This window comes from Candoia aspera, chromosome 2 (assembly GCF_035149785.1).
Source record: "Candoia aspera isolate rCanAsp1 chromosome 2, rCanAsp1.hap2, whole genome shotgun sequence".
NCBI lineage: Eukaryota > Metazoa > Chordata > Lepidosauria > Squamata > Boidae > Candoia > Candoia aspera.
The window spans coordinates 72,718,022-72,743,809 of NC_086154.1; the positions used below are offsets into that span (position 1 = coordinate 72,718,022).

Sequence of the window (25,788 nt, forward strand, 5' to 3'; positions counted from 1 at the left end):
CATACATGGAATAGAGGATGTAGGGCTTTTCTGTACTGCAGCATTACATTCCTTGTCTACTGTGCACAAACCAACTAGAAATGAAGTCAGCTTAAGACATCCCTTTCCAAATTTCAGTACTTCCCTCTGCTTCAGCCATAATGATGGCTCTTGATTGGTGAATTCCTCTGCTCTTTACCCCTCCCATTTCAGGGAAGGTAAAGGTAAAGGTAAAGGTAAAGGTAAAGGTTTCCCTTGACGTAAAGTCCAGTCGTGTCCGACTCTAGGGGGCGGTGCTCATCTCCGTTTCTAAGCCTTGGAGCTGGCGTTGTCCGTAAGGACCTGTCCGTGGTCATGTGGCCGGCATGACGACACGGAACGCCGTTACCTTCCTGCCGAAGCGGTACCTATTGATCTACTCACATTTGCATGTTTTCGAACTGCTAGGTGAGCAGGAGCTGGGACTAGCAACGGGGGCTCACCCCACCGCGCGGTTTCGAACCGCCGACCTTCCGTTCGGCAGCTCAGTGGTTTAACCCGCAGTGCCACCGCGTCCCTTATTTCAGGGAAAACCAGCACCAATTGCTTTCCTCTGATGGGTCAGTCTTTGAGAACATGCTGTTCCCATTGGTAGACCATTTGTTTCAACCCCTGGGTCCTCACTCCCTTTTTTACTTGATGTCTTTCTATCCGGTGCCAGTGGATAGGAAAGAAAAGTTCAGTTTTACCATTTCTCTGTCTAGAAGAGGAAAGTGGTAGAATGATGATCAATTTCACTTTTTTTTTTTTTAAAAAAAGGTTTCTATTTCACTGTTCCATTGTATCATAGCTGAATTTGTAAAAAGAAGGGACAACCCCCCCCCCCCAGCCTTTCACATGGAGGGCAGACCAGTAACCATAGGGAAGGGGGTTGTTCCTGCCACATAGCACAGTAGCAAATTGGCATGGAAGCACTTGCCACAATGAAATGAGATGCAGGTGAATCAGCATGGTTTGCCCCAGCAAAAGACAGAAAACACCACTTTTTATGTGTAGCAGAAAAAGACAGATGGAAGTGGCCTTCCCAGTGGGTTGGGGATGGGCACAGCTGGACAACAGAAATATCCTGGTTATTGCCAAGAGATTAGTTCTTCAACATTGGAAAAAGAAATATATGGCCCAAATTACTCAGTGGATCGAAGATGTGATGTTACTTTCATCCTATGAATGAGCAGCCTACAGACAAAGATTATGCATGGACAATTACAGTGAAATATGTTTTTCTTCACTGAAACTATTCTGTGAATAATCTCACATATATGCATCTATAAATGCATGAGAAGCTCTTATACGTACAATTTATCTTGTTGTAATTGCATTTTTATCTTTTCCTTTTTTGTTATTTTTTCCTCCCTGGTTTACTTCATTAAATAAAGCCGTATGCATGTGTTTGTCGATGAGTCTGTGCGTATATTCACTACACCTCTCCATAACTTTCCATCTTTGCATTGTTGTACCTGGACCAGCACATATTGAGAGTGCCTTTTGTTCTTTCAATTTCTCTGTTCTTTTTGAGGTTCTGATCAACTCTGTCCAACCACAACATTCCGACCTTCTCCTTCCTCTGAACCCATTCACTCTTCATATATTTGCTTTGCGATTCAGTCCTCCTTAAGTCTCTCCGTATGACTAAACCACCTTAATGTACTTCATAATAGAAGGAATAAGTAGTTGAATGCCATTGAAAGAAATGAAACAGTCTCAGATTTATTTTCTTTTTATGCATTTCATGGTTATGGTGAAAGGACTTCATTTACCCTGTCCAGAATGTTGGAAAAATGTAAGAACAAGGAATGAGCAAACATTTTCCATCCAACCTGGCAGAGTTAATATCATTCTTATAAAAAGGAGGAACACTTGAACATTATAATAGATTTTTCCCTATATTTCTCCCTATACTAAAGACAACCTTTAATCTGTAAGTAGTTTCTATCACGCAATTCTGAACTGTTTAGAGGCAAGATTTTAAGATTAATGTCAGACTACTGATGTGTTGCATACTTTTCAGGATCCTTAACTTCGCCATAATCCACAATCCCTCCCACACAGGGACTGATGTCTGCCAGGCAGTATGTCTTTCCATCTGGGTTCTTTTCCTTAATAGCAGCTGCCTATAACTAACAAGTGCATCATGAACTCTTCCTCATGGAGTGACTGAAAAACAAAACAAGTGCAAAAACAGAAAGTGCAAGAAATCTGGGCCAGACACTCCGTTGGGAATAAAGCTGAGTAGCCATGCTCCAGAAGATTTTTCAGAGTCTAGATTAACTTTAGTTTTAGCTGCTCCCCCTACTGGAATTTTAGAAATGCTGATACTTTCTGCTATATTTTACTCTTTCCAAAAGTATGGGGGGACCTTTAAAGGTATCTAGTCCTAATTACCCTAAGCCAGACCAAAAAGAAGCTGCAGAAGCAGCCCTTATCCCACCTTTCCTGTCAAGCTGTGACTGAAGGTAGCATCATGTTTCCTTAAACCCTAGGACTATTGCAGTTGCCAGGCAACATAGCAACACCTGTCTTTCTGGAGTAAAAGATGCAGTTACCAGGGCAACAACATCCTGTCTTTCTGAATACCATCCTGTAATGGAGAAACGGCAGTTTCCATAGTAACCTTTTTGACCTAGTTAATTCTTATTTGTATGATTTAATTTTGTTTTAATATTGACATTCGTTGGTTTGTTGTTTCCAAAAGCCTTCTCCTTCAAGCCATCTCTTTTCCAGCTCAGGATGCAGCTTCCCCACTCACAGACTCAGGGCGTAAGAGAGCTGCAGAAGTGGCAGGCAAAGCAGGTGTTTGGGAAATAGTTGCCCAGGCAACAGAACCAGGGCGTTCCGGAGGTGGTTGCTATGGAAAACTGGATGCTGACGAAGGCTTGGGAGACTGAGAAGACAAATTGCCCTCATCATTATCTCCAGGCTTGTCAATCATACATATTCGCTTATTTACCTCCGAGAGGCAAACAGCACTAGGAGCGAAGAGGAAAAGGAGAACGTGTGTGCCAAAGGCAGGAAAGGTGCCAGAGTAAAACTTCACGCCAGGAGAGCCTGTCACCATCCAGGATGGCAACTATCACCTGCAACCGGTTTACAGAAGAATATCAGCTCTTTGAAGAGCTGGGGAAGTAAGTTTGAGAAAGATCTGGGGGAAAAACAACAACAACTGCGTTTGATCTGATGGAAAATGTTGGGTTGTGCAGAAATGGGGGTGGTTAGAAACCTCAACCAAAATAAGTCCAGTTTGTATCTCAAGGAAAAGGCAAGGCAATGGAGCAAACAACAGCAACAAACTCATAGAAAAGCAGGGAAATGCAGGCACTAAGGAGAGCAGAAAGAATGCACTAGGAGAGAGACAGAAAATCAGGGGGCTGGCAAACATTACCAGCCTGCTGTTAAAATTAAAGTAGTGGAAATAAGCACGGGAAGGGTACAATTGCTTGCTGACATGGTTCACTTATTGGGAGTGGGGCATGTGCACGTTGGTTTCTGCTTGCAGTTCTGAGCAGTCCCAGCCAGGGAAGACAAGGGGTCTTTGCTCCTGTATAACAATCCTGTTGTGTTGTGAATTCGGGAGAAGTTCATGCTTGAATTGCCTAACCAAGAGCAACTTCTCAAGGACAGCACTTTCTTCTCTGGGAATGGCAAACACCCGTCCCATTGCTTATTTTCCTGAAACCCTCTTTCTGGTGAGATAAGTGTAGAGCCCCCTTGAAACCTCCATGTACAAGCACCAAGGGGACAACCAAGTCAGTGCACGAGGGAGGGTTATTTCGGGGCTGCAACACTGCAGCCAACTGATGGGTCTATGTTTCGTTTTGCATATTTCAAGCCACATCTTTGCATGCACAGTTACATGAGCTTCTGCTTTACTTTAGTTTGCACATGTGTTTGTCCAAGCATGTATTTGTGTACATAAGAATATCTGTGAGTTTGTATTATGATATTGCTGTTTACTCTTGGTGAAGCAGGTGCAGATTTACTTTATTTAATTAGATCTCTAGGAAGCCAATCAAGAGCTATGTATAGCTTTAATGAGTTATAGTATTTGGAAGTATATGTATTTCATTCTTTAGAACACATTCATGTTGTATGTTCAATATTCGTAGGATTTCTGATCCTGTAAATGATTCCTAAATACACACACAAACACACACACGTTATATATATTTGTGTACTTTTGGAATCATGTATGTATTCTCTGGTATATTTGCTGTCCTCACCATGTGTCTGTAAATGTATTCCTTTGTTTCAACTTCTCTGTTGTATCTTTGCATTTTTATGTATTTGCAAAATATTATGGAAATATGCCTTTTTATTTGAATATATGGTTGCATCTATTTGCGGGAATTACTCTTTCTTTATGAGCACACATTGCTACTTTGCATACGTATATGCATTTGTGTAGAAGTACTTAGGTTTTTGAATATATGCAATTATACAATTTACCAAACTGGAAGAAATATTTAGGACAAAAGTGCACCATAAAGAGGGGAGGGCATTTAATGCCTTTATTAGCACATGTCAATGTAAACAGAGGACAGGATAAATTCAGTAAAAGTCAACTTTGCAAAAGTTGATTAAATTGAATGGTTTAGATGTTACTGATTACACCAAACCTTGTATTTATTTTCACATATATTTTTGGTGATTAAAGCATGCATGGGTGGTTGAAATATGAGTCAATGAGCAGTTCTCTGCAATAAATGGAGACATATGTTTCATTCCACTCCTTAACAAGTATTATTAAGCATTTTTTTCTTTAATAAGAACGTGGAAAAAAGTCAGACTCAGTTCTTCAGGTGATTTCTAAAATTTGGACTAACTCTTCTATGGGATCTCACCTGGAGGGGTGATTTGGACAGTGATTCTGCAGAATGTACACAGGAGGCTTGCAGCAGAGAGGGATGTTTCAATAGTGCGTGGCTCAGAAAGAAAAAAAGTAGGCAGCATTTTGAGTTCTGCAATAGTGAATCAAAAAGGCACTGTTCTTTGGTGGCCACTGAAGTGTTATTACAATTTTTTTGCTGTTTTGTTTTCTTTCACACCTGCCTGGATCCTCATCCACTCTCTATTAGTTCACTCAGGAGCGGACAACAGGGTGTGGTGTAGCTTCCATTTTTCTCTTCCTTTACTCTAGCACAGGTGGGGGATGGAGAAGCAAAAGAAGAATGTTATTGCCATGGAGGAGCCCATGGATGGTTGAATGTGCTCATGGGAGTGAAATGTTGTTGATTATGACATAGGGGGAAAAAACGGTATATGTTGCATGAGGAAGACTCTATCTTTGCAGATCTGCACCTAAGCGCTATGCATCTATTGCCTTGACTTTCTCATAGTCGTTTGGTCTTGTTAATGTCACCTAGCTATTGCTTCACATATTATTCAATGTTGTTGCAAAGTGCCTGATTCCTTAGAAAGATGGGCAAATGAATAGAATTTGCTGGAGAAGATCCACTTAACTTGAGGCAAGCTTGTGGAAGTGTCATGCAATATACATATCTTCAAGATGAGATATTCTAGGATGATATCATATGTAGGACATTGCTAGAGATTGTTTCTCTTCCTTAAAATGCAAAGAATTATGCATTTACACCTTGAATGTGCATTCATATACCTCTGTATTGGTTATTTATGTCCTAGTCATTAAACTGAGAATCCACTATTGTGAAAAGGATGTGTAACAAGAGCATATTTCAAGCACTAAGGGATTAGGATTTAATTTTGGATAAACCATCATTAGTATTATTTACAAGTATTTAATTTTTTGGGAACGCCCGATGTCATGACCTTCTCATATTATTTACAATTTGTAACTAAAATATATTTTTTGGAGAAAAAAAATATGTTTTAATTTAACATGACAATGGGCTTCTAAATCCCACTAGAATTAAGATGGAAACATAGTCTTACAGTCAAGTGAATAGACCTGGCTCTGTTATTTTCTCATGGCATTCTTTTCACTTGGATGTTTGAAAGACTGACACATCACTCATTGATGTCAATGGGGGTGGGGGGGAAGGGGACAAATGATGTGTGTAATGGCTGAAGCTGTGCCTCTTATGTACTTGGAGTATGACGTTGCAAGCACGTGGAGTGGAATGTGCGTCATGATGTCACAATGCTTGTGCTGTCATTTTGATGAAACGTTTAGTTACTGTGGATGCCTATGCCATAACTGGGTATAGCGCAGCTTTCCGCCACCAGCTGCCCTTTACATTGTTGGATCACAAATCCCATAATGAATAAACAGAATGGTTAATATACAGTATCTGCAACACATTAGGTTGGAGAAAGTTGCCCTGTAGTCAGTGTATGCAGGGTGGTCAAAGAAGCTGGGAATGCAGCTCTTTATGTTATATAAGCCAAATGCACTTGAGGTTGAGAAAGCAAAATAAAATTCTAAATATATATTTGGCATGCTAGAAAGAAGGGGGAAAAACAGTTGGGTTAATCTCTTCTCAGGCTCTTCTACTGAACAAAGTATTTATCACAGAAAGTTTTCTCATTCAGTAATCACATTTATAAATTTGGCTCAGCACTGAAGGACTGATCTAAAATAAAAAATAAACATTTCTATTTATCATCAATTCAAGATATGGGTTAAGTAAAAAAAGTTTTCCAATTGATCTTTTCATATGGCCAAAGTGGGAAAAGGCTTTCAAAAGTGATCTTGAGAAAAGGCAAACTATGTATGGATTTCTTTCTTTATAAAATGTCCTGTGTTGGAGTCTTAAGAACTGGAGAAGTTTCCAGTATATTCATGATACACAAAATGATCTTGCATCAGAACCAAAAGGCATTATCTCCATGTTTTACATGACAAAACTAAAGGTAGGGTTCTGTTAGAATGGGTATACATAATGCTACTGTCTACATGGCTATGTCAAATGGTCTTAAAGGCATATTAAATTAATCTTTAAGAATGCTTTTTCAATGCAATCACTCCTGCAGTCAAATTAGCTACACTGGGCAAGAAATACAGTTTTATACAGAGATTGTTCACAGGAAGGTTATGGAAAAACCAAGAGATGCATTGAGTAAATATGATGCCTTGTCTTAGAAGCCAGCAAGGTGATCGCTGCAAATACAAATCATCTACAGATTAGCACAAGTAGCGCTAAACTATATTAATAGCCCCATAGAATCATGTTTGAAGTCTCTCTTGCTAATTGATTTATTTATTTACACTTTTAAAATCTTGCTTTTCTCTGATAAAGAGTCCCAGAGCAATGAGGAAAATATCCTCAGGTCAACAGGCTGGATGTAATGACTCACTGGATCCTTTCCAGCTGTAGATTTCTAGCTTATTACACTATTGAAATATGATCGCATTCATTTGCTCAACTATCTGGACTCGTACAAAAATGAGGTCCCAATGGTCCTAAAGGAGTTCACACAAACTCAGGATAATTAGAGAATTCTGAATACCCTATCATTAGTTCCCAGCTGTTGCCACTAGCTAAGCTAATGTTCCTGATAGCAGTCTTTTCACCCAGGAAATCAATAATAAATTTACTGTAAGAACATCAGAACCTTGCTAGAGTGGGCAAAAGATTTAACCAGTCCAGGATCTTTATTTCCATGGTGACCAACTAGGTTCTGATAAAAAGCCCTACAGTAGCAGAAAACAGCAGTAACTCTTTTCTTGCTGTTTTTCTTGATAAACCTACTGCCACAAATGTTCCATTCATACTTCTATGAGAATGCTCACATGTTCTTGTCACAAGGCAAAAACAGGAATGAGGGGTCCAAAGGTATTGTGTGCATAGTATACATTTATACACTATATTTCAAATAAGGAGAATAGTTATTTTTGAAGAAAAATAGTTCAAATGATAATAAGTCTAAAATTTATTTAAATTTGTATACTGCCAAATCCATAAGACTCATGACAGCATACAACAAAATTAAAACAAATATAACATAGTATTTAAGTAATAAGACATGGGCAAGAATGCTAAAACAACAGCAACACCCCAGCACTAAAATGTCCATGGTAAAATCAAGCAACAACCCCATAACATCAAAACCCAAATTATAATCAACCTCACTATTCTCATTACACATACTAGCTTAGCTTCCCCCACACATAAACTGACAGTAAGAAACCAGCCAACATCAGAAAGATGATATCAACAACCAAAGGCCTCGGGCTCAATTCAGTTTCTAACTGGGGGCAAGGGAGGCTGTTCTACAATGTCGGAGCCATTATAGAAAAATACCACCTCCTGGCTTTGAACACACACGCACACATACACACACACACCCAATCTCAGGAAAATGCTAGATCCTCAAGAGCTTTTCCTGCTATGTACCAAACAAGTCAGTTCTAATAGGAGAATGAAGCCCTGGAGATACTCTGGCACAAAACATAAATGGATTTGTAGGCCAAACCCAGCTCTTCAAATTGCACTTGAAAGCCTATTGGCAGCCAATCACAGGCACACGAGCCATTGTATTTTGTACCAATTGCAGTTTTCATGTGGTCTTCAAAGGCAGCCCTATGTAGAACACATTGCAGTAGTCTAATCATGTGATAATGAGGGCATGAATTCTTACTGTGAGGTCACCAAGTTCTGGAAAGGGTTTCAATAGTTTTTAAGGTTTACAGAGACACACATTAAAAAGGGGGGAAATATTCTTTAATATACTAACACTCAGCGCCCTGCTATAATTTTTCTCACTGATCACTTAACCCATCCCTTTGTTCATTTTGATAGCCCTTCCTTCAGTTTTTCTAGCTCAACAATATTTCTTCCATGATGAGTTAACCAGCTCTATGCATAATATTCCACATGTAGTAGCTTCATAGATTTACATAAAGGTGCATCCTTGGCTTAATTATTTCTGGTGTGTAATTTGTATTTTACGTAGCTGTCACACACTGTTGATCTTTTAATTGAATTATCCATCACAAACCCAAGATCTATCCATTCAGACTCTATTAGTAGATATTTGAAGTTAACATATTTTGTCTCAATATATATCACATTATTACCACTAAACCACTTTTTTCACTTTAGGGGTGATTTTTCCAATCTAGAGATACACGCTTGGATTTCATCACAATTGTTTAATAATTTAGGTCATCAGGAAACTTGATTACTTTTCATCCTTGCCTCTAGTTAAATTTGAACCACTTTAAAATCCCCATCCATATATTGAGCTGAATGCCTTCTTTTCCAGATGCTAATAATTCTTCATGAACGGGAGGCAATCTTTAGGGTAGTCACCATGAGCCCATGATGACTACCCTGAAGATTCTCTCCCTTTCATAAAGAATTATTGCCCAATCCTAGAAAGTGTTTTGGTTCAGATCCCAACAGACCAGAAAGAAGACAATTTTCAAGTGGCAAAGAATAATTTTGGAGTTTTTTCTACAGTAGTAGAAAGCAACACATCAAAACAGTTGAAGCACTTTGCCATATTGTGCTTCCCAACCCACATTCAGAGATTTGGCAACCTGCCCTACTTGAAGTAGGCAGTAGGGGTCTTTGAATACAATATTGTTTTATGATGTGGTCATCTGTCTATAGCCTCCTGTTTAATGCTCTTGAATGTGTAGCACCCTTAGTGCAAGAAAAATATTTTAGCCAAAATTCTCTTAGGTTGCTATAGATGACCATTAAAGCCAGAGTCTCCTGCTTATTGTTTATTTATATGTCATTTTTCTCTGAGTTGTTCAAAAACAACTTGCAGGTTTTAAGGTCTGTTAGAATATGCCATGAGCCTCTTCTGTTGGCTAGTAGCAATCCTAAATAGTTCTGAGTAGCCAATGAAATATTCCCCCTACTGCTTCCATTTCTAAATAAAAGATTCTCTTTTTCTCTGTAAATAATAGAGCTGAGCACACTTCAAAATGATTAGCTAACTAACATAGAGTTATGTAGTACCTCTCTCTTTTTCATTAAAGCAGCCATATCTTTTCCCAAGCTTCCATGTGAGCCTATAAAGAGGGTACTGCTTTAAGGAGTTGACTCATTAAAGTTAATGCAACTCATAAAGCAGCCACAACTGCGCAAAAGCCTAAAAAATTACAAGTTGCTTCAACAAATAGCAGAGAGGTGCTCTCCTGGCATTCACACAAGATCCAAAGCACTTTTTCCAAATCATTTTCCAAGCATGTGTGGCCCTAGTAAATAGGAATATAGACATGCACTTTCCCAGAATTCTAGTCCAGCCAAGTGAATTCTGAATACCAATAGGTGTTCTGAGACTTAGATGCAAACATTTCATTTCAGCTCCCACCTCAGAGCTGTCCTTTCCTGCACAGGAGGAAGAATGCAGCGTTATCTCTCAAGGACACTTCAATATGCAGCAGTATAACAAGTTTAATAAATAAATAACATTATAAAGATGACAATGAAGATTGAGAGGTTGGTTAATGATTCCAACTCAAAGCACCTTTATTCCTACCCTCCGCTTCCTCTCCTTTCACCTCTCCTTTATACAGTGACTCAGGGGTATTACCGAAATTAAGCAACAATTGATTCTCACAATCATTCTTGAACACAGCCTTTATTTTTGTTTTGTTCCATGCCAATATATTAGTACCAGTACAATCCTGATTGGTGTGCATGTGGGTGCACATTCCTGCCTACTTTTGTTCTTCTGCTGTGGGATCAGTGGGGGGGGGGGCATTCTTTTAGTGCCGTGCCACATGTTGTCATCTGGAATTGGGAGAACACGGGTAAACGGGGCACAAGGAGAGACAGGAGGAGGCCAGGGTTTTTGTGTGTAATAACCAGTTTGTGAAAACTGGCCAGATAATAGCCCTGCCAAGGCTGCCAGCTTTGCTCGAAAGTTTTTGTGAAGATCTTTATCAAAAGCTTTTTTAAAGTTCAATCAATGTCTACTGGCTCACCACTTGCTTACTGAGACTCACAAAGAAACCCCAAAGGGGAACGAGACAGGACTCGCCTTTACAATGTTTACCATTACTCATGTTTGTCATAGGAATTAAAGTATACAAATGGAGACAAGCTCCTTTAATTTGGTTTCCTGTTTTGCTACACTTAAAAAAAAGAGAGAGAGAAAGAGAGAAAGTACTTGAAACATGATCATAGGGATGAGGTTGCTTTTGTATTTGCAATTTGAATTACATTTTATTTCCTGGCGTTGTTTCCATTTGAACTTACTTCATGTGGAAAATTGTGTATGTCGTTTTTAAAAACACAATGGATTTTGGTAATTTATAGACATTATTTGTAAAAAAAAGTAAAAAGTCTATTTTAAAATCCACAGCAGAGTCTTTTATATTACGTATCTCTTGGCATCCCAAAAAGCCAAAAGCCATGGCCAGGGCTTTTCAGCAAGGGAGACTTTAATTGTGCAAAATGCTGTACATCTGCTTATGATTTTATACTAAGAACTTTACAATAATTTAAATCACGAGTTGAAAGACACATTTAGATTCCTGGCATAACCATGTTTGTTTGCGATTGCTTGGATGCGTTTGTTTTATTACTTTAGTGATAGCACCTACCTTCTGATTTTGAACCTGCCACTTAGTTGAGATTTGATTGCATAAAAACATCCTACTAAGAGTGAGAATTGGGTTTATCTCTCTGCACAATGCAGACTGGGAGATTTAAGCAGCAGAAAAAAAGTGGCAACGCAGTACTCAGTGCAATTCCTCCTGGCACTGAAGTGGGTGTATCTAAATGGTTGTCCCCCGTTCCTTTCTCCTCACCGCATGAGAAGGCAACCTTCCCAGAATTCAGTGTTCTCCCATTCCTCAGATTTGACAGCATGGCCAAATTCCCAGCAGCCTCTTTTCATTAGCAAAATGGGAAAACTGGCTTTTTCTTGAACAGCTCCTGTTACGATGACTGTGGAATCAAAGAATGGAGAGGAGCTGATGTTCTAAAGAATGGTTTTCTCCTTAATAACAGTCATAATGTACTCAGTCACTCAGCCCCTATCGAGGAATAGAAGGACAAAGGAAGAGAGTATATAGAGAGGAACAAAGAGGGCAAACCAATGTGCAAAGGTGTTGTTCATAAAGAAACTGGAGGGAATCCGAGCAAGAGGGGAGGAGAAAGAAAGAAAGAAAGAAAGAAAGAAAGAAAGAAAGAAAGAAAGAAAGAAAGAAAGAAAGAATAGAACAACTCTTGCTGAGTTCTTTGAATCCACACCCACTGGCAGGTGAAAGAATGGGCTGAGTAGAATTATCATGAGGCACCATATAATCAGGCATTTCATTCCCAGAGATGAAGGAAAAAAAGAGATTTACTTAAAAATAAGAAGAAAAAGAATATTCCCAACCTATACTTCATTCTAGCAAAGAGATAAAATCTTAAAATGGTTTAATGGAGAAGGGATGCAAGGGAGGCAGGCAGCCTCCGAGCCAAGAAGGGAAGTGTGAACAGAGGAGTAGAAAACCATGTTTGCTTCCAAGATGTTGGTGCTATGACAAGGATCTGCAAGCTCTCAGAGCCTGAAAGTAAAAGGAAGCCCCTGTCTTCCCATCACAAGGCAGAAATAATAAGAGTAATAAGAACAGCACTGTTTGCTGGTAAAGGTACAAGACTGAACAAAGCAAAACAGAACAAATGGTGTTAAAATCACAATAGCCCTTCATCTATTGTACCCTCCCAGCTCCAGTTCTCCAAGGGAGTTGTAACCTAAAGGCCTTTTCCACCTGTCCTTGGGTTGGCAGACAGTTATGCCAGCATCCCTCTCTTGCCTCTGTTTTCAATGATTGCAGCGAAGATCATTGGTGACAAAGCCTAGCAGACTTTGTGCACCTTGATGCAGTCCTTCAAAGGTTAGAAAAAAGGGAAAAGAACTCTATTTAATACAAGTACAGCTGAGAATCATTTAAGCCTGTCTATTTTTATTTCCTCTATTTGTCTATAGAATATGGCAAGACTTAGCAGATCTTCGCTGACCTCAAAAAAGCTAAACAGGGTTAGACCTGGCTAGTTTTTGGATGGAAGGCCATTAGGAAATTCTGTAGCTGTAGATTAACCTGGGAAGTTGAAAAGCATCCTGGAAACAAGGCAATGGCAAACCCCATCCATCTCTTTGCTGAGAAAATCAGATGGATGTTACCAGGAGCCAAGCTCAGTGCAAAAGTTTGTCTCATCTGTCTTCTAGTCTATCCATGTTAAAGGATGCAGTCATAGATAAGAAGACTGCATGGCTGAAATTCACACAATGCATTACCATTATGGCATCAACAAACCACAGTGGGTTGTGTTCATACAACATGAGTGCCTAAAGAAACCATATGATGACCTAGTTCACACAATACGTTAAGGCAATGGCTGAATCATCTCAGCACTTTTTTATCTGAGACTAACAAATTGTGCAGACCCAGCTAATCTGTGATAGATTTAGCCAATTACAACTGAGGTGGGGAATCTATTTCAGCCTCAGAATTCTTTGAATTCCTCTTTGTAAAGGGGGATGGGGTATATCTCCTTTCGGGGAGGGTTTCATAACTCTGCCCATACAATGGGGTTGCCTTCCTCAGAACTATACTAGTCTAAAATTAGGGGGGGAAGGGAAAAAAGGTTTTCTTTGCTGCTACTGCTACTTTCTCCCAATTTTTTATCTTGAATCCTTGAAGGAGACTTGTAATTTGGAAAATAAAATAGATGGAACGCTCTTTCCATGTCAGAAGAATTGTTCCCACCTACATGTTGACATGACAAGGATGCTGGGCCATAGACAGTATGAGAACCAGGGAACTCAACCAGAGGAACTCAGGATAAGTGGTGGCAGCTGCTGGTGGATTAAGAAAGTGAGGACATCTTGGCCTGCTCTAATTTGCAAGACGTGTAAGAAGCTTCGGTTACAGTACTTAACAATTATGCTTATATTTTGTTTATTTCATGTAAGTAAGCCTGGGAATATAGTACAAAGGAGAATAAGTGAACATGAAGAAATGATTGCACTGTACCTCCTGGGAGAATTACCTCTCTTCCTTGGATGATATATTTAGTGTTGAGGCCCCAAATGAGTATGTGATAAAGCAGTCAGTCAGGACCATGAACTGGCCACCTCAGGGAGAATTTGGGCTTTGCAAAGGGTTGCAAATGGTTAGTTATTCACAGTAGTTCTATTGCTTGTGAAGAGAGTGGAGCTTGTGAAAAATTCTGCCATGCATGGATGGCAAACTAATTTGGCTAACAATAGGTATTTGGCTTGGGTAGGAGCAGGGATGAAATGATATGCCATTTGCTGCCTTGCCTCAGATACCACTGAAAGCATCTGAGAAGAGTTTCCTCAGATTTTCCTTTCAGAAATGAGATACTGCTGAATATGCTGATCAATGCATAACCAGGACCTTCCACCATCCACAGAGAGCACTTCCAAAGACTTTTGGATGTCTTTGGGAAGGTCAGCCCTGAGCATTAAATGTCCCCATAAACCAAAAATGCTGCTGCTGTTCCTTGTGAAAGGTCATTCTCCTCACATCTTTCTATTAGAGCTTGTTTAGTAGAGCAAGGGGATGGATTAGATGACCTATAAAGTACCTTCTAACTAACACAGTAAGGGGATGCGGTGGCGCTGCGGGTTAAACCGCTGAGCTGCCAATCGGAAGGTCGGCGGTTCGAAACCGCGCGGCGGGGTGAGCTCCCGTTGCTCGTCCCAGCTCCTGCTCACCTAGCAGTTCGAAAACATGCAAATGTGAGTAGATCAATAGGTACCGCTTCGGCGGGAAGGTAACGGCGTTCCGTGAGTCATGCTGGCCACATGACCCGGAAGTGTCTATGACAACGCCGGCTCCAAGGCTTAGAAATGGAGATGAGCACCGCCCCCTAGAGTCAGACATGACTGGACTTTACGTCAAGGGAAACCTTTACCTTTACCTAACTAACACAGTATTATTCTCACAACATCACATAAATGTTTAATTTCCTGACACTTCCCCCAGGTCTGGTAACTTGTAACTGGATCACCTGGTACAGAAAATTCAAGCCCATTTTTCACATCAGGCTTATGGGAGAAAGGCACTTCAAAAATGCCCACATAAATCAGCTCCATTTTTTTCTCTTGTTGGAAGTGGTGAAGGCATACAGTTCTTCAGGTGAAAACGTATAGGGAAAAAAAAGGAACTCTGGGAGGAGTAGGTGTGAAGGAGAGATTTTATGTAAATTTGCCCAAACATACCAGACACCCATTGGGATTTCTTCTCTCTGCAAATAGCTGTTTCAGAAGAGGACTTTGCATTAGGACTATGGAAGGAAGAGCCTTAGGGGAGAAAACTATTCAATTCTCCTTCTGCTCCATGTTTGCTGCAGTTTCAAAGATAGGCAGCCTTCTTTGAAATACATTATCACATGATAAAAATAAGGATATATATCTTGTTAGGTGCTTTAATTCTCAGCCATTCCAAGGACTGTATCTGAAAGCTGCGTAGAGAAATTATTGGAGAAGGAGGGGCACAGACAAGTACAGGAACATACAGTATTCACTCCCAAACTGCAAGCATGTCTGAATGCCAACCGAGACACCTCACCCACTCAACCACCTACATGCAAATTAAAATATGAACACAGTGAATACCTGTCACAGAACACAGCTCTTCATGCAATATGCTCTTGCATACACATCCTTCTGGTTACTTCCTGAACATGTACACACACAACTTTGAAAGAGACAACTTTGATTATATTTAGGCTAGCTATGTCTTGTCATTCACCACCTCTAAAATGCTGGTTTCATTAATCATTTTTTCCCATCTTGCTGACAGTTGACATGATTCACACCAGGTATGAATGAGCTGAAGTTTTAAATGGAACTCTCCAATTTTAACACTAATTTGTTTCAAAGCTACAAAGGAAGCATTCACCAAAAGGAAAAAGCTCCCATGTGACTAAAAATAATATTTAAAGGGCTCCTACCTTAGATAAAAAGAGCATCAGTTCCGGTTAGAGTATGCGAAATGGTCTCCAAAAATGCTAAGAGGCAGATGACACTATTTTTTGTTTTGGTCCAAGTCCATCTTGACTCCCGGAGTCAGCCTGGACAGGTCCTGCATGTGGAATTCTTGCCATCCCATTTCTTTCTCCTTAATCAGTCTTCTAAAGAGTATCTGAGAATTGTCTTTGGAAGAAGAATTACTTTCTGTTTTAGGCAGATGCCAAACAGCCTGACAAATCACAGATTGCATGCTGCAGTTTATTAGTGCATGTATGGCAGCCTTTCTCAACTTTTTGACCCTGGAGGAACCCTTGAGATATTTTTCAGGCCTTGGGAAAACCCTGCCCATGCAGGCTCAAATATACAATAGGCCAGCAGTCACAAAATGATTATATTAGTTTCATGTGTAGGCCTGTATATATGCACTGACAGTGTTCTTAAACTAAAAATAAAGAATGAAACTTACCTCTTTAATGTGAAGTTGCCTGAATTTGAAATAATCTTTTAAATAAATTGTAATCTCCCAGGGAACCCCTAGTGGCCTCTCGCAGAACCCTGGTTGAGAAACCCTGATGTATGGTAATGTCATGTCCCATGGTAAGGGCCATCTAGGTACATTACTAATATAGTATCAACTAAGTAAATAAATGCATGATGAGAGAAACCAGTAGATATCTAGAGGAATGGGGGAACATGGAAACCACTTTTTAAATGATGTATGGTTGCTTGCCAATCTTTTTTTTTGCTATACACGATTCAGAGTCACATTGTTTAAGTTGGGCAGCCTAATAAATGCATGAAACGAATAAATGTTTACTGAATATATCCCTTTTTAAAAGATCTGTTCTTAATTTTAAGAACAGGTTTATATTTTCTGATACAACCAATCTGTTTAATGCCCATTAAAATAATGGTTTTGCTAATATACATGTATTCCCCATATGTTCACAAAGATCCACAATTCCTCATAGATTCTAAATAATGGGAATATAGCCAAGAAGGGCATATGCATCTTTACGCAGCAATGATCAGTCTAAAGCAGTGATGGCGAACCTTCTGGGCTCAGCGTGTCAAAAATTCGGAAAATGCCTAAGTTGACTCTGCTGGTGTGTCACACCCCACCCCCCAAAACAAAAGAGAAACAATTCTTTACATATTCATTTATTTTTTAAGAAATACAATCCAATTTTGGGTGGCCAAAAAGGCAGAGATGGGGGAGGGGAGATAGGTGGGTGGGGGGAGTTGCAATGCCTTTTGTTTGTTCAGTTTCTTTGGTAACTCAAACAGGGAGAATCGTTGTTGGTGGGTGTTTGTGAACACTGGCGTGCCACCCAAAACATCATGGCATGTCACCTTTGACACACATGTCATAGGTTCGCCATCACTGGTCTAAAGTCATGTTAGTGAGGATTTCAGTCCAGATTGTGGCATGAGTAGGAGAAGTCCAGAACATGAATTAACATTCCAGCTCCTAAATTGCACCTCCAACAGCAATAGAATTGCATCCAAGTCTTATTGGATGTTCTTCAAGGTGTTCAGAATACTAGAAGTAGAAACTTCTGTTGTATCCACCTCATTTTAAGACAAAAATAAATTTTTGTATTCCTGGAGGCAACCTTCCACTGGTTCATGAAAGCAGAACATTCAAGCCTATTATTCCAAGTTCATGTAAATAGTTAATGTTAATGTCATTAACTTCCCTCCATGTCTTGTAAAAGTGGATTACTGGCTTACAAGCAGCAATTGATTCTTACAGTTGAGAAGCTCTAGAGACAGCAGCAGCATCAGGAACAGACAGCCCAAACTATAAGTGCTGAACAGACTGCCAAGATGTACCCTTCGGTAAGCCAAACAGTGTAAAGTTCTATCAAGGGATTAAAAGTAGCTACATCAGAACTTAGTCCAAAATTCTGAGAAGTTACATTTACTTTTTAAAAATCAGCTGTTTTTGAAGTAGGATTACCTCATAATGTAACTTTTCTATTAAAGCTATATATTCAACCCAATCTTTTCCATCTTGCATTATTACTGGATGCTTTGTACATATTTTACCTTCCTACTCTCACCTGATCCTCTGCTGCCAAACTAAAATACAATAAGAAACAGATCTCCCTTTGCATGCAACACGGGTATTCTGCGTGTGTGTTTGCATTAAGGAAAACCAAAAATACATGCGAAAATGTATGCACTCTCTCTCAGCCCTAGGAAGGAGGGGGCAAACCACCAAGAAAACTGCAGGGACTTGTCCAGGCAGTTGTCAGGAGTCAACACTGACTCCAAGGCACAAAACAACAACAATAACAACAACAAAAGGGTAAGGAGCAGGAGCTTATCCTAGTATCAGAGCCTGGTATAGCCCCATTGCTGAGCTGAAGTGCTCTTCACCCAACAGAAAACACCATTAGCATGAAATTTGCTGTCTCAATTGCCAATTCCTATCTTGGCTCAGTTTTCACTCTCTACTTGACTTCCTGCAAGGTAGAAGTATAATCAATTTTAGAAAGCTAGAGCCAGGAATCAAGGTTAAACAGAACAAGCTAGGGAAAAAGTGGGAAGTGTTGCCGATTCCAACTCTGAAGCCTTCTGCAGGCTGAAGGTGTACGTTCTAAAATAAATACTCTGGTCTGGATAAAATAAGAGAGCAGCTTTGCTTCCATGGGAAGTATCCTTTAAAATGATAAGCATGCTTCTGAGAAGCAGGTATGACTCTGGAGGGGGCACACCATAATTATAAGTGCTGCTCTGAAGGAACTGTTATCTACAGCATGGGGTGGAGGAAATACATGTTGGCAGAATGCTGGGAAAGCCTTTAGCCCAGGAACGATCAGAAAAGTCACACACACCAGGCATATCTATAAAAATAATTTATTTACAGAAAGCAAAACAAAAGCAAAACATATTTAAAGGACTTAGCTCTCATTGAGAGCTACCTGGCTTGCTACATGCCTGCACAGAAGAGAAAGAGGAACTGAAACAAGTCCGGACAAAAGGGAACAGTTGAATTCAACCTCTGCACCCGGCCAAAATGATTAGAGACAATAGCACCTTAATCTGTTAGTAGGAAAACCATTAACACTCCCCTTTTTATACTATAGATTAAGATGCAAACCAATCTTCTTTGACAACTTTGTATGTCTTTCCATTCACATTATTTTACCATTATCTCCCCTTTGGTTTAACAGAAAGCTACCATTCTTCTTCCTGTGTTTTTCCAAACCTAGGTTGTTATAATTCCAAGGCTTTTTTTAATGTGAAATGGCTTTTCATGCAGGCTTCAAAATCAAGCCTTTTTCTGTTGATGTGAACAGCAGCAAATCATCAACATAAATGCACAGATACATACAGCCTTGTTTGTCTTTCTTCATATATACACAGGGATCTGCTTTTCCTTTTTCAAAACCAAAATTCTGCAGTTTTTTTTCATCTACTTTTTGGTTCCAGGATCTAGCAGCTTGTTTTAACCCATAGATTGACTTCTGCAGTTCACAGACTAGATTCTCCCCTTTTTCATAGCCAGGGGGTTGCTGCATGTATAATTTGTGGTCTAAATCACCATAGAGAAATGCAGTTTGAATGTCATAGTGGTGAACTGACATTCCTTTCGGTGCAGCAACTTTTAACAGTAATCTAATTGATTCACCTTCAGTAACTGGTCTTGTCAAAAGTCTAAATCTTTCCTTTGAGTGAACCCTTTTGCAACTAACCTTGCTTTATATTTTTGGATTTTGCCATCAGCATCCCTTTTCAGTTTGAAAACCCACCTACAACCTAAACAGTGTTCATTTGGAGGTAGATTTACCAGTTTCCATGTTTTATTTTCTTTCAAGGATGCTAACTCCTGTTGCATGGCAGAATGCCAATTTTGTGCAATCTCAGGTGGTAAAGCATTCACTTGTTCTAAAGACTCAGGTTCTGTGAATATATGAAAAGCCTTTCCTGTTTCAGCCTGAAAACGTGATGGAGGAATGCCTTTATTACTCCTCTGAGATCTGCGAGGTAATACAGGGCTTACATTTTGACTCCTATCACTTTCCTGAGAAGCATCTGTCTCATCGGACAGATCTTCAGTTTGCTTTTCTGGTTTAATGTCCTCATCAGGCAAAAGATCACCATCAGCAAGTCCTTGCTGTTCTCCTGTGGTGGTCAGATCAACTGGAGAGCTAGAGTTTAATCTCCCCCAGTTTTGTTCAGCAAAAGAAGCGCTTTTGCTAATTATTAATTTCTCTCCCATTATGAATCTGTAGCTCCTTTGGCTTTGTTCATAGCCAACAAAGATGGCTTTCTTTGTTGTGGGGCCTCCTTTCCTTCTCTGTTGTTTTGGAATATGAACCCATGCAGTGCTACCACACACTCTAAGATGGTTTACTGTTTGTTTCACACCATAAAACAAATGGAATGGAGTGTCCTGAATCACAGAGTTATACAATCTGTTTTGTACATAACAGGCAGTAGATATTGCCTCTCCCCAATACTTAAAAGATAAATGTGAATCTTTAAGCATGCATTCCATCGTATTTTGCAAGGTTCTGCCCTTTCTTTCAGCAAGACCATTTTGCTGAGGGGTGTAAGTAAGGGTTAGAAAGAATTTGTTCTATCCCCTTTTCTGCTAGGAACCCTTTGAATTTGTGAGAAAGGGACTCTCCTCCTCTGTCACATTGGAGTGCAGATACAGGCCTAGGGAATTTTCCATTTGCCCATGTCACAAAACCTTTAAATTTCTCAAATGCCTCATCTTTATGTTTTAAGATGTAGATAAATGTGTATCTTGAGAAATCGTCAATGATGGTCATTGCATACCTTGCTTGTCCAAGACTTGGAACAAAAGGACCAATAATGTCAGAGAGTACAATTTCCAAAGGTCTAGTTGTAACTCTGTCACTGTGCTTACTCACAGGAGCTTTTAGTGTTTTGCATTCTTTGCAAACTACACAATCTAAGTATTTGTCACGGTTTTATCTTTAGGTCAGCACACAGCTGTGGCATTTGTGCTATATACTTGAAATTAGCATGACCAAATCTCCTGTGCATCAGGTGTACACATTGGTCATGATATGGAGTGTTGCCAACTGCAGCCTTGCAGCTTGGCTTCCTTGCATTTTGCACAATGTACAAGGAGTCTTTTAATATACCAGTAACACACAATTTCCCATTTTTACGTATCTCACAACCATTTTTCTTAAATGTTATGATATACCCTGTTGCAGCCAATTGTGCCACAGATAAAAGGTTTGATTGTAAATTTGGCACATACAACACACCTTTCACAGTTTCTCCCAAGCATGATAAATACAAGTCACCTTGTCCCATAATTTTGGTCATAGACTCATCAGCCAAAGATACACTTTGTCTTTCAGTTTTAGGCAGTGACACAAAAGAGCTTTTACAAGTACATAAATGACAATTGGCCCCAGAATCTAACACCCATACATCAGAATTACCCTTCTCAGCAACCTGTGCAATCTGGGTTGTCTGAAGAGCCTTCTTCTGTGTTGCCCTTGTGTTCTTCTTCTCTGTCTTTCTACTCTTGGGTCTCAAGGCACAGTCTTTCTGCAAATGTCCAGCTGAACCACAAGTGAAGCATCGCTGGCTGGCAAGTGCTGTGGCCTCAGCTTCCTTTCCCTTCTTTTCCCTTCTTTTCTGGTACTGCAGCTTTCCAGAAGAGATGGGGTGTGTGTGTCTTTCCTCTCTCTTCTCCCATTCAGCGAATAAGCGCTGTGTAACATACGATGGGGTGAGGTCTGCTTCAGGCATAGCCTCCAGGGTACAAATCAGCGTGTCCCACGTTTCATTCAGTGAGGACAGGAGGATATATGATTTTGTGAGAGGTGTAAATTCCATTCCTCTCTCCTGCAACTCAACAAACAGCTGCTGAATATAATGCAGGTGCTCAGGAAGGCTATCTCCTTCTGCAAGGTAGGCTTTGTACAGCTTTTTTGTCAGGGTAACTTTACTCCCTGCTGTTGCCTTTACATACAAGTCTCTCAAAGCGTCCCAAAGTTGCTTTGCAGATTGCATGCCTTGCACATGGACTAGCTGATTGTCCTCAACTCCCAGGATAATGGTGGCTCCAGCCCGCTCATCCTGTCTCAGCCATTCAGCACTGGGATTTTGGGGGGTTTGCTCACCAATTGGCAGCCAAAGATTCTCTCTGCGAAGATACATCTCCATCTTCAGGGCCCAATTCAAATAGTTGGTCTCTGATAGGCACTCCAGAGGCATCACTGAGGGCTGGGAGGTAGCCATGGCTTCTTCCTTCTTTTTGCAAGTCACCTCAGCTGGCTTCTTTGTCCTGTAGACCGGCAGTTGCTGGAAAATCTCCAGGCGGCTCCAAAGAAAATCTTCACAGGTCTTTGCTACCTGCCTTTAAATTGTGCATGAGGTGTGGAGCTGATCTCTCTTTTCTCTCTGGGTTTTACTGGGCTTACTGGGCTGCTCACTGGGCCCATAACCTGTTGGCAGATTGCTGGGAAAGCATTTGGCCCAGGAACGATCAGAAAAGTCACACACACCAGGCATTTCTATAAAAATAATTTTATTTACAGAAAGCAAAACAAAAGCAAAACATATTTAAAGGACTTAGCTCTCATTGAGAGCTACCTGGCTTGCTACATGCCTGCACAGAAGAGAAAAAGGAACTGAAACGAGTCCGGGCAGGTTCCTCCCCCAGGTGCAAAAATTAACATTCGAAAAGGGGACAGTTGAATTCAACCTCTGCACCCGGCCAAAATGATTAGAGACAATAGCACCTTAACCTGTTAGTAGGAAAACCATTAACAATGCAGTCCCTTGGAATTCTTCCTTTCTCTCCAAGTGAAAAAAGCACTTCAACTGGGCTTCTCCCTTGAGCTGTTCCAACATCAGAATTCACCCTGTCCCTGCCCTCTTACACAGAGGTGTCTCAGTGCTAACCCGTAATAGATACATTTCCATTTGCCTCTGCTAAACAGTTTGTCTTTTGGAATCTCTGACTTTTCAAGTTTTCAAATAAATCTCACAATTTCACATTCTCTCCCAACATGTTCTAATTTTTCTAGGCTGAAGAGCTGGTTATTGCTATGAGCCATGCTTACTTTGCACGTTTTAAAGGCAGAGATAAGAATTCTTTCAGAATTGTTTTAGATGAGGCCACACCAAATTTCTGCTTTTTACATCCCTTAGAAATGTCTAACGATTATATAACCTCTGATGTTTTATGTACAAACATCCTCCCTTCTTTCCATATAATGATCCCAATACTTGAAACTATTAATTATCCAGGGAAACCATGTTCCTTGTTTCACCCCCCTTGGAGTCCAGTTCTTTTGTCACCGGTAAATTGCACTCCTGTTTTCTTCAAACTTCTGAAGTGAAGATTTGATTTTTTTTTTTTTGCCATCTCCTTGCATAGGAAAACTGAAACACATCCTTTTAAGAAAGAACCTCTTCTTAATATAATTTGCATTGCCATAGCAACTAGTCTCCAGCCATTAAGGAGCCTCTTTACAAGTTTGCAAAACCTGTGGTGGATGGGCTATCTCTCTTCTAAAAGACCAGCATTGTTATACTTATGTTTTGCTAAAGGTCTCTGTGTGTTGTTTGCTTAGGAACATTGCACTAGAATGAAGTCTTCTCTCTGGAAGAAATGCTTCCTCTTGGGGTTGGGGGCAGCTCTAAAGCCATGTGGGGAAATTTGTGATGACACCCAATTTGCATTGCTAAACATAATGGTAGAAGAGACAAGGAACTGCTCTATACAAGAGCAGCAGCTGCTTATCAGCTGTAGCTAATGTGTCATGCCCCAGTTACAGTGCACTCAATGTAAGTGTGGCATGCAGATATAAACAGCAGTAGGAGCAATCCTGGAACCAAGAAAATTCACAGTATGAGCTCAGTGTATGAATTACAGTCGGGTGGGGATTGGAACCGGCATCCCCAGGGCCGAATCTAGCATTGTGCCACAGGTGCAAAGCAGCTGTAGGAGAACTATAGCTCCAAAGGAGAAGTGTGTGCAGTTGAAGCTTGAAAGCACTGATGCACTCCAGGGGGATTCAGTGAATATCATCTTTCCTTCCACCCACTTGCCCTCCTACTCCAGCCAGGTACTGGTGCCTGCTGAGGAGAAATTGTCACAGAAAGATTCTCACTTCCCCCTCTCCGGCTGCTAGAAAAGCAGATCTGATTTAGACAAAAGTACCAAAGGGGAGGGGAGTCACCAGGATGGAAATGGAGTGGTGGCTCCTCCATGGAGAAGAAATGAAATATGTGCTTCCCTCCACTCAAATTAAACTTTTGGTCTCTGAATGTTATGGTATTAATAATCTACATGAGTGTTTCTCAAGCCTGGCAACTTTAAGATGAGTGGACTTCAACTCCCAGAATTCCCCAGCCAGCGGTGAGAGCCAGCTGGGGAATCCTGGAAGCTGAAGTCCACTCATCTTAAAGTTGCCAGGCTCGAGAAACACTGATGTAGATTGTTAATACCCTAAATACCTGGCTGAGGAATTCTGGGAGTTGAAGTCCACTCATTTTAAAGTTGCCAGGGTAAAGAAACACTGATCTACATCATTCACAGGCAAAGAATAATGCCTAGTTTCCCACAGTTAAGAGTGAGCGAGTGGATCCCAGTCAGTGATGTACTGTTCTTGCTTCCTCTCCCTCCACCTCAGCTCCTGTTCACTTCCAGGCCTGGCTGTCATGCGGCCAGGAATGACGGTTTCCAGCAGGAATCTTTGTGTGGGGGTTTCATTTCATCAATTTCAATGCACCCACTACTTCTGTTCCTCACACCCTGTTGGGTTCCTATTTGAAACAAGGTTCATATTTAAATGGCCCTCACCCTTCTACCCAGTAGGAAAATCAATTATTCACAATTCTCCTTAGAACTTCTGGAGTTGTCTATCAGGGGGGCGGAGCGGGGCGGGGAGGAGGGAGGAAAAGGAGGTTTGCTCTGACAGTTGTTATTGTTTTTCTGTATTCAATAGATTTGGAATAAATATCCCTGGATAGAATGGAGAATGACTGTTAGCTGGCAAAGCGGAAGTTCTGCATAGGGAAGTCCAGGACCAGTTCTGTCACTAAAATAGAACCTGACAGAGCCAAAGATGTACTGAGATCCTAGGAAGACAAAACTGCAGAGAATTGTAAACATGAAACTATAATTCTTACCTATCGCCATGGAGATTGAAAGTAGCCTCTCCTACCCTGCCCAAACAGTGTTGTATTGACTTCTGGAAATAGTAAATTGCCAGCACCTTAGAATAACTACACAGTTGAATCTACTCCACTGCACACCTTTTGAACCTGTTTTCAGTTCTTGGGCCTATTAAATAATAAGATTTTTTGTAAGCATGCAGAGTTTCTATAACACCATGGAAATCTGAAACAAGCATGCACTCTAAGGTTTATGTCCTAACTAATATAGTTCCTCTCCTGCTTTACTGTTTCCCAGCTGGGAGCCATTAATTTCTGTTAAATCTTTTCAGAATAAAAAGTCACTGTGGATGGCCACATTTTTGCTTTATTTTGTTTTGGCCTCAGATTTATTTCAACTTCTGGAGGGAGAATAGAAGGTTCTCAACATTTCAAGTCATCAGCTTTTGGCAGTGCACTCAGAAGATGTGGAGGTGGCCAAAGTGTAATCTGGGGGACACCGGCAGCCTGTGAGACCAGTTGCTACCCCAGTTTAGGTGAAGCAGAAAGAATACCTTAGATTCTGAATTTCTTTAGACATGACCAGGTTCTCTGGCTCAATACAATAGTCTGGTCTAGTGGTTAAGGCACCAGGCTAGAAACTGGGAGACCAAGAGTTCTAGTTCTGCCTTAGGCACAAAGTCAGCTGGGGGACCTTGGGCCAGTCACTCTCTCTCAGCCCTAGGAAGGAAACCATGGCAAAGCACTTACAAAAATCCTTGCCAAGAA

At 40.5% G+C, this 25,788-nt stretch overlaps 1 protein-coding gene across 3 annotated transcripts in view; it reads left to right on the plus strand.

Annotated features, from left to right (window-relative positions):
• Positions 1-1,771: 1,771 nt before the first annotated feature.
• The window catches only part of CAMK2A (calcium/calmodulin dependent protein kinase II alpha), a 162,716-nt gene continuing 138,699 nt past the window's right edge, over positions 1,772-25,788 (plus strand). For all 3 annotated transcript variants that reach the window (XM_063292200.1, XM_063292202.1, XM_063292203.1), the window contains exon 1: positions 1,772-3,140. In XM_063292200.1, the coding sequence (XP_063148270.1) occupies positions 3,079-3,140 (62 nt within the window). In that variant the 5' untranslated portion in view covers positions 1,772-3,078. The remainder of the gene's footprint in view (positions 3,141-25,788) is intronic.